Source organism: Sinocyclocheilus grahami, unplaced genomic scaffold, assembly GCF_001515645.1.
Source record: "Sinocyclocheilus grahami isolate Dianchi unplaced genomic scaffold, SAMN03320097.WGS_v1.1 scaffold419.1, whole genome shotgun sequence".
Lineage (NCBI taxonomy): Eukaryota > Metazoa > Chordata > Actinopteri > Cypriniformes > Cyprinidae > Sinocyclocheilus > Sinocyclocheilus grahami.
This window is the reverse complement of record NW_015505598.1, coordinates 1,051,197-1,067,817: the sequence shown is the minus strand read 5'-3', so window position 1 is coordinate 1,067,817 and position 16,621 is coordinate 1,051,197. Positions and strand designations below refer to the sequence as shown.

The 16,621-nt window shown below is 37.2% G+C and overlaps 2 protein-coding genes across 2 annotated transcripts in view; both read left to right on the top strand.

Annotated features, from left to right (window-relative positions):
* LOC107551289 (major facilitator superfamily domain-containing protein 1) overlaps positions 1-2,917 on the top strand; it is a 20,030-nt gene extending 17,113 nt beyond the window's left edge. The window contains exon 16 of the mRNA XM_016232841.1: positions 2,716-2,917. Coding sequence (XP_016088327.1) covers positions 2,716-2,719 — 4 coding nt within the window. The 3' untranslated portion in view covers positions 2,720-2,917. The remainder of the gene's footprint in view (positions 1-2,715) is intronic.
* A 4,370-nt stretch (positions 2,918-7,287) lies between these two features.
* The window catches only part of LOC107551288 (IQ domain-containing protein J), a 56,363-nt gene continuing 47,029 nt past the window's right edge, over positions 7,288-16,621 (top strand). Inside the window, exons 1-3 of the mRNA XM_016232840.1 lie at positions 7,288-7,326; positions 10,204-10,317; positions 11,728-11,804. Coding sequence (XP_016088326.1) covers positions 11,775-11,804 — 30 coding nt within the window. The 5' untranslated portion in view covers positions 7,288-7,326; positions 10,204-10,317; positions 11,728-11,774. The remainder of the gene's footprint in view (positions 7,327-10,203; positions 10,318-11,727; positions 11,805-16,621) is intronic.

Below are 16,621 nucleotides of genomic sequence, written 5' to 3'. Positions count from 1 at the left end.
CATGCTGTGACAGCCGCTTTCTGTGCGTGTGCTTCAGATGTGTGCGCTCAGAAAACCTTATATCAGAAGTTTAAACTCATATGCTTTAAAACACATGATTTCAGCACGATAAACATGATAATCAGAACCAAAACAGATGTTTTTAGCAGGTCCGAGCTGTAATGGTGCAGCGCTATTCTGGAAAAGGGGGCGTGGAGCAGCAGCTCATTTGCATTTAAAGACACAGGCACGAAAAATAGCTCTGCTTCCACTCAAAATAGGCATTTTCAAAATGATATAATAAATGATCTGTGGAGTATTTTGAGCTGAAACTTCACAGACACATTCTGGGGACGCCAGAGACTTATATTACATATTGTAAAAAGGGGCATAATATGTCTCCTTTAACGTGTCTTCATCATATATAAGGAGTTCTGAAAAGCTCATGTCTGTCCATCAATCACAAGTCACACTGATGTTAGCTAAAGATGTTGAGTAAGAGCATCAAACTCGGTGGATTTAAAGGAACATCTGCACAGCCTTCCTACAGATCCATGGCTGAAGTTTGCTTTTAATGACGAGCATGAGCAGCTGAAAGATAAAGTTTTCATCTGTTCAATTCATAACCGACTGTATTGTGAATTATTCTCAACATGCTGCTGGTTATTCAAAACATCTTTTATTGAAAGATATGGCAGTGGCAAGCATTTTGTCCTGTGTTTGTAATTGGCTATTCAGATGCTATTCTCATTGTTTGAGTGTTGCTAATAAAATCAGCATATATACCTGCGTACATGCAGGGTCTTTTGTAAAACAAAAAGTAATCATAGTACTTAAATATTAAGCAATTAAGAAAGAGAATGTACATGTCCTTCAGCCTGAGGCGTATTCATTTCACTTTTGGTGTGAAAGGGCTTTTACATTTGTAAAAGAATAACTTTTTATATTAAAAACAAACATGCAATGCATTGCTTTCCATAAAAAGTAACCAAGTAATGCAATTGGTTACTTATTTAGGGAGTAATGTAATATTGCTTTTAAAAGTAACACTGATCATGACGGATGTAAAGGGGGCGTGGCTTCGCTGTGATGAAGTCAGCCAATCACAGCAGAGCGCATTTGCTTCTGTTTCTGCAGGAGGAAACGCCTCTCAAAATAGGCATTTTCAAAATGATATAATAAATGATCTGTGGAGTATTTTGAGCTGAAACTTCACAGACACATTCTGGGGACGCCAGAGACTTATATTACATATTGTAAAAAGGGGCATAATATGTCTCCTTTAACGTGTCTTCATCATATATAAGGAGTTCTGAAAAGCTCATGTCTGTCCATCAATCACAAGTCACACTGATGTTAGCTAAAGATGTTGAGTAAGAGCATCAAACTCGGTGGATTTAAAGGAACATCTGCACAGCCTTCCTACAGATCCATGGCTGAAGTTTGCTTTTAATGACGAGCATGAGCAGCTGAAAGATAAAGTTTTCATCTGTTCAATTCATAACCGACTGTATTGTGAATTATTCTCAACATGCTGCTGGTTATTCAAAACATCTTTTATTGAAAGATATGGCAGTGGCAAGCATTTTGTCCTGTGTTTGTAATTGGCTATTCAGATGCTATTCTCATTGTTTGAGTGTTGCTAATAAAATCAGCATATATACCTGCGTACATGCAGGGTCTTTTGTAAAACAAAAAGTAATCATAGTACTTAAATATTAAGCAATTAAGAAAGAGAATGTACATGTCCTTCAGCCTGAGGCGTATTCATTTCACTTTTGGTGTGAAAGGGCTTTTACATTTGTAAAAGAATAACTTTTTATATTAAAAACAAACATGCAATGCATTGCTTTCCATAAAAAGTAACCAAGTAATGCAATTGGTTACTTATTTAGGGAGTAATGTAATATTGCTTTTAAAAGTAACACTGATCATGACGGATGTAAAGGGGGCGTGGCTTCGCTGTGATGAAGTCAGCCAATCACAGCAGAGCGCATTTGCTTCTGTTTCTGCAGGAGGAAACGCCTCCTGAAATAAAGTGCTTTCACAAAGAGCAAAAATGAGGATAAAATATAATTGTTTTTTGGTGCCAAAAAAAAAACTTCGAGAAACATAATATAAAAATCTGAAACTGCATTTCATGACCCCTTTAATGTTTTAGCTTTGTTCCTCATGAGCGGACGATGTAGGAAGCGTTCCAAACATCAGCTGCCACATTTATTACAAATCATAGCAACTAAAGCGTGCGTCTCAGCTGGAAACCACCGAAGTGTTCTCAAGCACCACCAGCTGCTCGTTTTCAGAAGAGCGCCTGACATTATTTCAGCTGGCTAAAAACTCTTTGGTGGACACACGTTATTGAATATTTATTGTTAGGCATATGGTCTATTAGTCTTTTTTGCATTTATGCCATATACTGAAGCCGAACCTGAGAAAGCAGACCAGAATATTCCACTGCGTTCCTGGACAGGCAGTTTGCGTAGCTGTAATTATAGGCGGGATTATGCTAATTGTGAATGAGTGTGCATATTTACCAATGATTGGAATGCATTAACATACGCATGTTTAACTATCAAATCAGAAGTTTATGAAGCGTTTGTGAATCCGGAGGAGAGTTTTGGGGAAGGTCTGTTTTACTTCACAGATTTACTTCCCAGTGTTTCTCTTCAGACACAGGTGTGTCTGTCTCTGGGCTGTTGTGAGCGGTGTTCACGCGTCTCATGTGCTGTGTTTCAGGTGAAGCACGTCTGATCTCCTTCACCTCGGGCCTTTCTGCACTGACCACTTTCTCGGAGCGCTTCAGACTACCCACAATCCTTCACTGAGCACCACTGAACCCATGCACAGACAGCATCAGCACATTACACAAGCTCGACATTATTTCCACTACAGTTAAACACATTTAAACCCCGCATTCTTGTTACTGTTATACAAAAAAGCAAATTACAAATTGTATTTTATAATTTACTATTTTAAGTATCTCATTGTAGTATTTGTTTTACTAATATTTAATTGCCATTTAATACCTGCAGTGTAATTTATTACGACTTTAATAATGAAAGTGTGCCTAGATGAGATGATTTTAATCAGTGTATTATCGTAGTAGTGCATGTGTTAAATGTGTTTAATCATCTTGAAAATAATGTCCTAAAATAGGTTTTGTTTTCTTAAAGCGATAGTTCACCCAAACTATCCTGTCCCAAACCTGTATGAGTTCCTTTCTTCTGATGAACAAAAAAGATATTTTGAAGAATGTTGGTAACCAACTTTACATTATATGCATTATATATATATATATATATATATATATATATATATATATATATATATATATATGAAGAGTTTATCTGCAAAAACCGATAGCTTTTAATTTAGAAAAATCATGTTTTTTATTATGTTATCATGTTTTTATTGTGTTGGTTAGCTGTGTTTTTTTGTTATTTTTTAACCTAATTAAAATAACCCAACTGCAGTTTGATTGAGATTAATTGGAATGCACAATGAAAAAACTTAAATTGTTCAAAACAGAGTTATGTTTTTGCAAATGAACTCTTCATATATACTGTATATATATATATATATATATATATATTCTCACTCACTCACACACACAGGCACACAGACACTCACACAGACGCACGCAGACACGCACACACACACACACTCACTCACTCACACACACACACACACTCACACACACACACACACACACACACACACGCACACACACATACACACACACACACACTCACTCACACACACACACACACATGCACACGCAGACACACACACTCACTCACACAGACACACACACACTGACTCACACGCACACAGACACACACACACACACATGCGCACGCAGACACACACATACACTGACTCACACAGACACACACACTCACTCACACACGCGCACACACACACACACACACACACACAGTATATATACACTATGAAAGTCAATGGCTACAGTCAACTATTTGGTTACCATGTGTAATGCGCAGGCAGAGGTGTGGATCTAGTTGCAGGGTTATTTAATAAATGGGACAAAACAGCAAACAAGAACACAAAGAGCGCATTACATAAAACAATGACTGACAAAAAACCAAAGAAAACACAGGTTTGGAACAACATTTCTTTTTTTGAGTGTACTATACCTTGAATGTGTTTTTTCTGTTGTCTCAGGGGAACATCATACAAATCAGTGAGCTCATTGAGCCTAGAAGCCCCTTCCAGTATTTGAGATGAGCAGAAATATATTTAGGGTCCAACCATTGAGCAGTTCTCTCAAACCGAGTCAAATCCCCGTTAGTACATAACAGAACGCCTCTACATGTGACAAGACATTTGACTCAGTAGTGCCTCGTGCCTTAACTTTGATTATTTTACCTGTTTTTAGTCAGTTGTATTAATAAGTCTGCTTTGTTTTGCACATGTAACACGGGTTTTACTTTGATGATTTTATTCCCAAAAACTTGCAGTTGACTCTATTTACAACCTATTTTCCACGACGGAAAGAAATTAGTGTTTCAACAATTTTCACTCAGAAATTGCTCGTAAATTTGACAAAACAATTATTAAGTCATTGAATCAAACATGAATTTTTGAAGTAGAGAGACTGGAATAGTATTTTCTTGTAATTATACTGGATTTTCAGTGTAAATAAAAATTTTTTACAGTGCACTTCTCAAAAGACAATAAATATTGCGAATGGCATTATTTGTTGACTTTATTGGGTTTTTTTCCTCAGCTTTTTAATACATGCTTGTGCGCGCTTACATTAGAACGAGGCTGTACGATCAAGATTGATTTTTTTTGTGCACATATGTATCATCAGGAGCCTTTATATGTTTGTTTTTTTACCTGTCTTTGTTTCCAAGGTGTGACTTTTATGATTTTTTGCACAGTTATATTTAGAAGATGTTACATTAAAATATAGTGGAATATGAACGGTAGCAAATCGGCTAATATTTTAGTTTTGAATCAGATTTTGGGTGAAACATGCTTTTGACAGATTTCGTGACATTCATATTTGTATCTGCCTGTATATTCTGTACTGTACAGTCTCTATATACTCTTTCTTTGTTCAGTTTGTGATGCTGTATTTGAAATGCGACTATATTTTGATACACATGTACAAAGATGTTCAGTTTTCCTGTTTGTGAGCGTCTGAACTGATGAAGCTCCAGCAGGTGTTTGATTCTGACACGAGGCCAAACCAACACACTGTCCATCTCCACTCTCTGTCCATCGCTCTCCGCTCTGACTCTGTGTTTATCTGACTTCACTCTGCTTGGATGTTTAGACTGTGGCGTTTGGGAGCTCTATGTGATAATAAAACATCAGATGCACGGTGTGTGTGTGTGTCAGTGTGTGAGCTGCACTAGTGTTGTGTCTCAGGGATGCTCAGCGTCTGCGTGTCCCTCAGCCGTCTGTGGAGGATCGTCTGAAGCCTCTGTCTCCGTTTGGTCTGCGGAGCCGCTATCTGTCCAGACTGGGTGTGTCTGATGGAGGTGGCTGTGGACTCTCACACAGGTTTGTTGTTGTGTTGGCAGATGGCGGATCACTGCTGCCCACATCTGTCTTCACTGGCCTGCAAGAGTGTCCTCAGATGAGCTGTGCCTCAGGCATGCTGCCAGAGAGAAATGCATTTGGGTTAATAAACTTTTTTTTTTTGCATGCATGCATGCATTTGGATGTTTTTGTTCGATTGCAATGCAGCTAAAGTGCATGAGCCTGTAGATGCATTCAGTAGAGCTGTGCACGGTCTTATCTGAGAGCATCCTGATACAGATGCACACACTTCATGTATTTCCAATGCAGTCTCATGGCAATTCACTTGGCTCTTTTACATTTTGCTCAATTGGTGGCTAACTCGTATGAATTTGCACATCTCGTGTTTTTATGTGATCTGCTCACACTCCAGTGACAGTTAAATTAGCAGTGGACCTTCATACTTCATTTTCTAAAAAGAAAATAGGTTTTCATTTATATATTTTTAATATCTTGTTTTTCAACAGACTCCTTGTTTTAGTAAATGTGCACATTTTAAGACAATGTACTATAGCGTAAAACAGCAGCAACCCTGTTAAAACCCTGTGTTTGCTGTTGTTGGTGGTTTTTTTAGACTTAAATATCTGGTGAATTTCAGAGATGTTGTTAACACTAGTTGCTTATTAGCATGCATATTACTAGTATATTGGCTGTTTATTAGTACTTATAAAGCACATATTAATGCCTTAGATCCCTTAATCCACCCAATACCTAAACTTAACAACTACCAACCTTACTAGTGATAACCAGCAAACTAGGAGTTTGAGGCGAAAGTCATAGTGTGACCGAGATGTGTAAACTCTCAACCCTGTTACTGTGGTCAAGGAATGCTGAAATCACAACTAGACGACACTTAAACTTCCAGTAACAGTAGCTACTATTAACTAACAACTCCAATCAACGAATTATAAAGTAATAGCTTTCAATGCATCAGCTAATTAGTAACTAACTACTATTTTTATACATTCCAGAAAACTATTACCAAACTACATATGGTTTCACAATTAATGAGAAGAATTCTTAACGCATTAATTAATTCTAATGTGAAAATCGTGGTAACCCAGCACTATAGTAATTAATTACTCCAGAAGAAATTCATTTTAATTAGTAGATTAGTGGTTAGCTAAAATAAACCACATTCAGCATGAGTGCTAATTCATTAATCAGCTTCTTGTTAATAGTAGTTACTAGAATGTTAATATGTCATTTGTTTCTGTGTTCATTAATAGTAAAGTATTAACAGATTTATTTGAGAAAGGAAATCAGAGAAGGAATCTTTGACATAAGTGCTCAATGGCATCTTGTGTAAACTGAAAAGTGTGTCCATGTTAAATATGTTTTCAACATTAAAGCATACTGACTATGGCTTTTCAGACACTAAATGTAATCTGTAAAACAGGACAGACAAACAATGGTCTTGGTCGATGAAAACTGAAATGAATGAAAATAAGAATACAAAACCTGACATCCATACCATAGTTCATTAATGTGGTGTTCACCCAAGGGTTAATTATCCAGTGTGATTAATTGAAGAAAAGCAGCCTTTGATTGCTAGTGTCTTGCTGCAGCTGAGAATGAGATAGAAACCCTGTGACAACTAGCCCCGCCGCAGCGTCTGTTGGTGATTGATGCTGATGCTGATGGAGTGTGATGCTGCGCGGACGCGACGATCTGATTGGCTGGACGCTCTTGACGCGCCGCTCGGGACGCGCTGTCCTGCAGCAGCGGCGCGAGGCAGACGCTCGCTCGCTCGCTCGCGGAGGTGATGCTGAAGACGCTCTCGGCTTCTCTCAGGTAAACCCGCGCTTCATCATCTCCATCCTCATCCTCAGCTCAGTGTCCTGATGCGCTGATCGCGTCGCGTCGCGTCGCGTGTCGAGCGTGATTTGCACTCTTTCTTCTGTGTGTGAATGTGTTGATGTCGAAGCAGGAGCACCGAGCCGCTCCACACGCGCGCCAACTCTTCAATCATCAAGCATTTCTATTATTATCATTATTATTTCAACGAGCTGCATATCATCAGAACATATGCTGATTATCAGGCTTAGCAAGTCAATCGGAATAGTTTTATATAGTTTATGTGAGTTTGAGATTTTAATTTTCTTACTTGCTGATCTTTGGATCTTTCTATGTATCAAAGAATCCTGAAAAAACTGTTTTAAATATTGATAATAATAATTGTAGTAATCAGAAATGTTTGTTGAGCAGCAGAGCAGCATATTATACTGATTTCTGAAGATCATGTGACACTGAAGACTGGAGTAATGATGCTGAAAATACAGCTGCTCATCACAGAAATACATTACACTTTAACAGATGTTCACATAGAAAACAGCTGTTATACATTCTAATCATATCAGAATGTTACTGCTTTTGCTGTGTTTTGTATCAAATAAATGCAGGCTTGGTGAGCAAAAGAGACTTCTTAAAAAAAAAAAAGTCTTACTGTTCAAAAAGTTTTGACTGGTAGTGTACACCATTATAATTCCATAAAATTTTAAAATAGATAACAGGATTTCATATTTAGTCTAAATTATATAGTCTATACACACACACACACACACATACACACACACACACACACACACATACACACACACACACACACACACACACACACACACACACACACACACAGTATACATAGCTTTACAATAAAGGTAAAACTTATAATACACTTGTATATTAAGACACTTAAAATTTAAATTTGTAATAATATAATAATAATATTTTTAAATTGTATTTAAAATAAAAATGTAAAATTGATAGATAGTGAAAAATGAGTGGGATTATTTACCCGTCTGCCCGCCTTGCTGGAAAGAGTCCAGATGATGTCACTTCCTGGCTGTGTCAATCTTTTTGATGTTCTTTTTATTATTTATATTTTTGTGGAAAAGTAGAAAACAGCCTACTGTCTGACACAGCTAAATACTGTGTTTATGAAGTCTTTTTTACTGAGTGTGCTGATGCATTTCCGCATTTATTAACATTATAGCTGTAGGAAAGTTTATATTTATATATAGTTAATCAAACAAACACAAAGTGAGTGATGTACATTTATTGCTCACTCTGTGTTTTATTACCATGCATTAAATGACAGACACTTAGTGAACGCTGTTGTTTAAATGTGTCTAACACAGTGTCTTCCTTTCTTCTGACCAGCGTTATCAAGCTCTTTGTCTTTCATTACTGTAGAAACTCTATAGTTTGATATTTAGTCTCTGTACCTTATATTAGTTATATTAGTTCTGTGCTGCGTTAATAATGTGAACAAATTCAGTCCATCTATTCCTTCATTAATGCAACCAGTCACTGTCGTTTGTCAGTTATGATTGTTTTAAGAGTTTAAATATTGTTAATTTCATGCATCGTACCAGGCAGAAATACAGAAGAAAAAATATCCAAAATACGCTTCATGTGGTAAGATCGAGATCAGCTTAAATTCAAATGCATGATTTAATATGACTGCATCATCTTTGTTTTTCTCCATTGCTCGGAGTGCATGATTATGTATCTTACATCTTATATCATCAGAGAGTTTCTCTCTCGAGCCTCTGCCCTTCATGAGCTGCTTAATTATAGATGTTAAATGAACTTGCAATCTGCATGCATAATGCGCATCTCTAAGGTGAACAGAGCTGTTTTCTGCCCTTCATCGCTGTCTGGTGTATCTGCGCTTACAGTCACACATCACACAGATGCTTTTCTGTCTGCATCACAGAAATGATGTGTGCATGATAGTGGAGTTTACTAAATCAAGCATCACTTTACTCCAGATGTTAACAGATGGACTGGAGTGCTGTGGATTATTTGTGGATTATTGTGATGTTTTTATCAGCTGTTTGGACTCTCATTCTGACGGCACCCATTCACTGCAGAGCATCCATGGCTGAGACACTGATGCAAACCTGATGAAGAAACAAACTCAAACGTTAATTTTTGGGTGAACTGTTCCTTTAATAGTTGGTTTCTGTGCGTGTTGTGCAGTGGTCTTCTCGCAGTGCAGGTTTGTGTTATCGTCTTCTAAAGGACTGTTTGTTGTGCAGTCAATATCTTGAGGTTGATGTTCAGTCTGAAAGCTCCTCAGAGACAGACAGATGAACATATCACCTCAGTGTGCTCCAGGTTATTACCTGACCGCTAGTTCAGCACTGCATTACTCCACAAACCCTCTGAAACTATATGAGCTCAACCTCATGGGAGGAATGAAATTAGAGGATAAAAAGAAATGTAACACTTTATTTTCAGGACCAAAAATGGTTCTTCTATGGCATTGCTGTGAAGAACCTTTAAAGCGCCTTTATTTTTAAGAGTGTATATTATGTAAGCAAAAACTTTTATTTTGGATGTGATTAATCTCGATTAATTGTTTGACAGCACTAGATATTATATGTGACCCTGGAGCACAAAAGCAGTCATGCGGGTCAATTTTTCGAAATGTAGATTTATGCATAATCTGAAAATATCCCCCAGCGACTCAACACTGCTTTTGTGCTGCAGGGACACATATTACAAAATCCCAGCATGTAACTGCAAAATGTAAAGGGAAAGATCAACCGAGAAGATGTTTTATTCCCTGCATTCGCAAACATTATTTAATCAAACTGAAGTCATTTCACATCGTGTTCCTGAACTTATTTGGTAGTCAGCACACTGTGGTTTTCCCTCCAGATCTGAGACTGTTCCTAAATGATCAGCCGCACCTGTTGTCATAGAAACGGTCACCAGCAGAGAGACGGAGGTCCACGGCATCGCGAGCAGGAACCGCCGCTGGAGAACAAGACTGTGAGTGAGAAAACTTTAAACATGCTTGAGTCCTCTTATTAATATTGAGAGATGCTGCATGTTGTCAGTGGGTGATGTTTGCAAAGGCAAGTGTCACTATTACTATGTACAGAATATTTGAGTGGATGCACCATGTGCTATTAATGTGAGTAAGAGTTTACGGACACGTGTGAATGTGAATGCAACAGAAACACACTGGTCTCAAAGCTGTGTTAAACTATCTGAAAATAACTCTAAATTACAGGCTTAGTGTAGCTTCTAAATTACTCTTCAGCTATGTCAGGACATTTAAAAATGTTTAGTTTTTAACTATTTTTCTCAAATATAAATTGTAGCAGCTTTAAACATTTGTTTCTTTATTTTCCTTTCATCTTGTAAATGCAACTGTTTCTCAGTTTTGTGGCTTGTCATCCATCCAAACCTTTGAGCTTCTCCATAATAAATGTACAAAACGTTTTTAAATTAGGTAAATTCTGCTTAGGCCTTTACACATTACAACTCAATCTTGTTTTTAGGCGTACAATTTGCAATTTGTTTAGAACATAGTTGTCACCATTAGTGCCGTCATTACCATCAAGCCAAGGATTTTAAAGAACAAATTAGTTTTCCAGACATGTTTCTATTTGATTATGACATTAAGTAGATTATATTCACAAATACAAAAAAGTTGACAGCTACTTAAATTGTTGTATTACACTGTAAAAAAACAAAACAAAAAAACAAGGCAACCTATCGCATTTTGTGCATGCTGTGAACTTGTGCAATATTGTTCAATGTAAAACTGTTAGTTCAGATGACTCAATTTGAAAAGTTGGGAGAACATTTGGATATGTTGTGAACAAATACTTGAGTATCTAAGGAAGGTAAACAAAACAACTTTTACATAGTTTTTTTTTTACAGTGTAGTGTAAGTCAAAGTGTCAGCACAAATACAAAAAAGTTGACAGCTACTTAAATTGTTGTATTACACTGTAAAAAAACAAAACAAAAAAACAAGGCAACCTATCGCATTTTGTGCATGCTGTGAACTTGTGCAATATTGTTCAATGTAAAACTGTTAGTTCAGATGACTCAATTTGAAAAGTTGGGAGAACATTTGGATATGTTGTGAACAAATACTTGAGTATCTAAGTAAGGTAAACAAAACAACTTTTACATAGTTTTTTTTTACAGTGTAGTGTAAGTCAAAGTGTCATTGTCATCTCACACTATAGCAAACATCTACTTGAAGCCATTATCTTTATTCCACGACACATGATACATGTTTTAACACATACAACAGTTTGAAGAAGCTTCATTTGTTAACATTTCAGGTCGATCAGGTTTGAAACGTCTTTCATATGCACCTTACATGTTATATGAGTATATCTACACCTTTAAAAACATGGCCTTGTGTCCCTCGTGTCGCAGAATCCACAGAGCCTGGCCTGGATTCTGCGTTCAGACATCAGGACGAGATGGATCAGCTCGAGCGCCGCGCCGTTGAGGTAAGAGCGTCTCTGTGGATCACTCTTACATCTGAGCTGGCCTCATGCACTGCTGCCTGATTACTGCTTAATTAGGTGACGTTTGCTGATTGATTAATGAAGAGGTGATTGTCTTGTTGTGTCTGGATCTTGAGTGTGCAGTGAAGTGTTCACAGACGACAACGGCCTACCGCAAATCTCTGAGCAAATGCTGCTTTTCAAGGTTTACAAGATGAATTTCATTGGCTCACGAGCCCTTGAGAGTCGAGTTCTGCTCTTTCTACACTCTTAAAAATAAGAACACTCTTCAAGCGATGCCATAGAAGAACCATTTTTGGTTCCACAAAGAAGCATTCAGTCAAAGGTTCTTTAAAGAACCATCTCTTTCTTACCTTTTTGTAATCTGAAGAACCTTCTTTAGCCACAAAGAACCTTTTGTGAAACAGAAAGGTTCTTCAGATGTTAAAGGTTCTTTATGGAACCATTTAGACAAAAAGGTTCTTCTATGGCATCATGAAGCACCTTTATTTTTAAGAGTGTATAGATGCTAACTCCTCACCTTTCAGTGACAACTCACTTTTTTTTAGATCAAAATAGGTCACCTGTGAGATTTGCTTAGATCCAATGAGAAAGTGTAACACTTCAAGTCATAACTTTTTTAATTCAGTTATGAAAAGGTAGATTGGTCTTGTTTGTATTGGAAGAGTAAGAGTGGTTACTCCTTGGCAGCTGCTAGTTGGTCAAACTACTGGCTAAGTTTATGCTACTATTATGTTTATATAGTATTTCCTTTACTCTTTACTTCAGAAACTATGTCTAAAAAGGGTAATATTTGATGTATTTCAGGTCTGAGATGTGGGAACGGTGAAGAGAGAGAGGGCACACATTTAGCATTTTAGGTCAGCATTGCCATCTAATCAGCCAATATTGTCTTAAATAGCACTTCATCTTTTATAACATGAGATTTTGACCAAATTTCTCTTGATTTTTGTAAAATGTTGCAACAAGGTGTTAAAAAATGTTGTTGTTTTTTTGTGAGAAAAATTACAGTTTTGGACATATAAGGTAATACAAAATATAAAAAAACACCTTAAAGTAACTACAAATTAGCATGTAAAGCAAATATCTTTAAAATAAATTCTATGTGGAGCATGCCCCCGATCTGCGCAATGTTCTCACCTTTTTTCCCCCTTACCTGTTTGGTATTATAGCAATATTTTAGCACAACAAATTATTGAAACAGTCAGTTTTGGTCTGTTATTGGCCATCAACAAATTGTTGTCTACTGTCTTCTTCCCTAACTGCCTTAAACATGCTGTGACACCAGATCTTAAAACAAAACCTTGCTTCTTTCCCTCTTTCTAATTTTCGTCCTCTTTCAACGGGCCACATCACCACCTCTGCCCTGCCACACATTAATTTTCAATAATTCAGCAGGTTGTCTTGAGTCACCTTACTCATTTCAGGGGAATTATGCAGGATATTGCTGCAAAAAGAGCTGATATGTATTGATTTTTATTTATTTTATTTTGCCTATGAAAGTGTTGGCATGTTTTTGCAGTGCAGTGTTTTTAAATATAGATAACTCACGTTTGAGAGCAGATGTGTGGCAGTAACAACAGCAGATACGCCTTTCATTTCAGGTTTGGAGTCTCTACCTATGAATGCGGACAAATGAAAAGACTCATAAAAACATAAAATCAGATTAACTCCCATATGGAAATGTAATATATGACATATATTGCCCTATATCAAGAGTGATATTCCCATATATTTCACTTATGTATATATCATGTTTTTGTAATAATTTTTTTAATACATGTCTATCTTTTATAATTACTATATTTTATATAATATCAACACGGTTTTAGGATGGACATACATCTACATGACATATATGGACAAAAATGTATTACACATATGTAAACATACATATTAGTATAGGCTATATATACAGTATATATATATATATATACATCATGCCACGGTCTGAAGATTTCTTATCATGATTAGACCAGAATTATCATGGTTATCAGTATTGTCTCGGTATTCTTAAAATGTGCTGGGAACGTTCAAAAAGTACTGACACATAAATCGTTTAACCAAGGTTTATATTTAAAGTGCCCCTATTATAGGTTAGGAAAGGTTCATATTTTGGTTTTGGGAGTCCACAACAACAAGTTGACATGCATGCAAGCTCAAAAACACTTTCATTGTCTTATAATATGCATTTATTTTTACCTCATTTCCTCAATGACTCCCAAACAATTAGCTCAACGATTCATTTTTTCCAAACCCCTCCTTTGCGTGATGCTAATCTGCAGTGATTGATCTGATTGGATCTCGCCTTTAATGCCTGCTAAAGCAGTGTTTGTGAGCACAGTGCTGCTTTGTGTACAGCGTTACCGAATTTGCATTTCCATTCTTACCAAGCGAAAAGACCAACAAGTGGGTGGACAATATGCTAATGTTTCATGTTGACGTCAAAATTAAACGGCTTGGGATTCGTTTTAAAAACGTTTCAATGATTCAGAGTTTAACGCCACAACTAATCAACAGCTTTAGTTTTCCTATATATACTCAATTTCTTTGAACACAACAGACATTTGTAATTCTTCTAAGAATTCATCTTGAAACATATTGTTTAAAAAAACAGTTTGGAGTTTGTTTTTCTTGTACCAAGCTGTTTGTCAGTACAGCTCTACATTTTCACGGCTCTTCTAACGAGAAGCACAATTGAATAAATCACAGTGTTTCGTGATTGAACTGCTACGTGACAATCACAGCGCAGGAATAAAGCTCTTCACAGAGACTGACACCATCTGCTCCACACACTTCAGTCTGCGCTGGACGAACTCAGTCTGGAGTCGCATGTAGGACAGGCACAGAACCCAGAATTCATCATCGGCGGCTGAGGAGAAACCTTCAGACTGAGTGACGTGTAGGTTGAGCCGTGACCTGTTTACTGTGGAGTGATGCAGTGCGCTAACCTTTCACACACATCCATTATTTACACACTGAACACACACACACACAATAGCATGATTTCTGGACTACACTGAAGATCCTCTCAACAAATTATGGTTTTAACTATTGGATACAAGACCTCCGAGATTGACCATGCCAAAATCTAAATTTTTCAGACATTGGATGCATTAGAAACTAGGTACTTTTCATGCTATTGTCATTTCAGGTTTGCACCGCTGTGGAAAGCTCCTTTATGTTATGTTAGAGTTGTGCGTTGTGAGTTGATTCTTGTGCATTTGATATGTTTGTCCAGTTTGGCTTAGCAAACTTCCCAAATGTGTTTCCCCTATGAATAGTAGTAGACTCATGATATAAACTCCATTACGAGCATCAGCAGAAGCGTATCGGCTGTAAAAGACTGCATGATGTGTGCAGAGACATGAGCCATTATCATTACAGCTCATCAATAGACTAATGGAGGGTGTGTTTGTTCAAGGCCTTCCAACAATCTCTTCCATTAGTGATCCTGTATTGAAAGTAAGAAAGGATTTTCTTTATTGCTTATCGAATTGTACATTACATCCTCCTCTGATTTATTTGTGCGTGCATGAGTGGGATTCGCCAGTTAGCTGTAATGTGATCTTATTACAATATTTGGTTTAGGATTTGATGCATGTTGCAATTTTTGTGTGTGTCTTGCAATATAGCAAGTATTCCAATAACTCTGATTTAATCATCCTTTTTTTTGACCTGAAAATGAAACTTATAAGTTCCTCCATGTAAATAGTAATATATTTCTGTCATGATTTACAAAAAAACCCAAACATTTATTTTGTATTGAAAACCTAATTGATTGACATTTTAACATACATAAAGTTTACATATAGGCATAAATATATTTGAGTGTTTTTATGACTTTTTATGCCCATACATTAATTTAATATAGGTTTTGCATGCTTCGGATGAGCGCACGCACAAATCTTCTCACTGCGCGCGCGAGCTCGCATCCTCTGGCTCTTAAATGTTTAAATTGGCAAAACTTACATGAGTTTAGCTTAAACACAGATATCAACGCTATCAGCTCATTGAAAACCTAATTGATTGACATTTTAACATACATAAAGTTTACATATAGGCATAAATATATTTGAGTGTTTTTATGACTTTTTATGCCCATACATTAATTTAATATAGGTTTTGCATGCTTCGGATGAGCGCACGCACAAATCTTCTCACTGCGCGCGCGAGCTCGCGTCCTCTGGCTCTTAAATGTTTAAATTGGCAAAACTTACATGAGTTTAGCTTAAACACAGATATCAACGCTATCAGCTCCCGGGTGATGACGGAATAAATGCTCATATTCCAGCATATGGCATTCGCATTGAACAACAGTGAATGGTTCGTCCACTTTTTTTATTTCATCGCTGTTGTGGTAATGTACTGGGAAGCCAGAATGCGCATCCATTAACAGAAACATACATTAGCCGAGCCCTGTTTGTTTTACGTGTTATTTGTAGCAAACCATATAACAGATGCGTTGTCAGATTTAAGTTGAACCGCGGTCCTAGCGCGTGCCGAACCGTGTGTGGAGAACCGTACGGTTCGATTTTTTACCAAGAACCGTTCCAGCCCTAGTTGCATCTCTCTGATGCGTGTGAGCATGTGTAGCTGCTGGAGGACACACTCACGCTCCGCTCGCGGATGAAGGCCCATTTGTCATTGTGACCTGTGGAATCGCAGCGTAAGCACTCTGCACGATTGTTTCATAATTTCTCAGACACTCTCGAGTGTTGAAAAAACATGACAGCTTCATCTCTGACCTGCCCGCTTGCTTCCCCATCCGTCATTGGCTCGCTTCTAATTAGACGCTA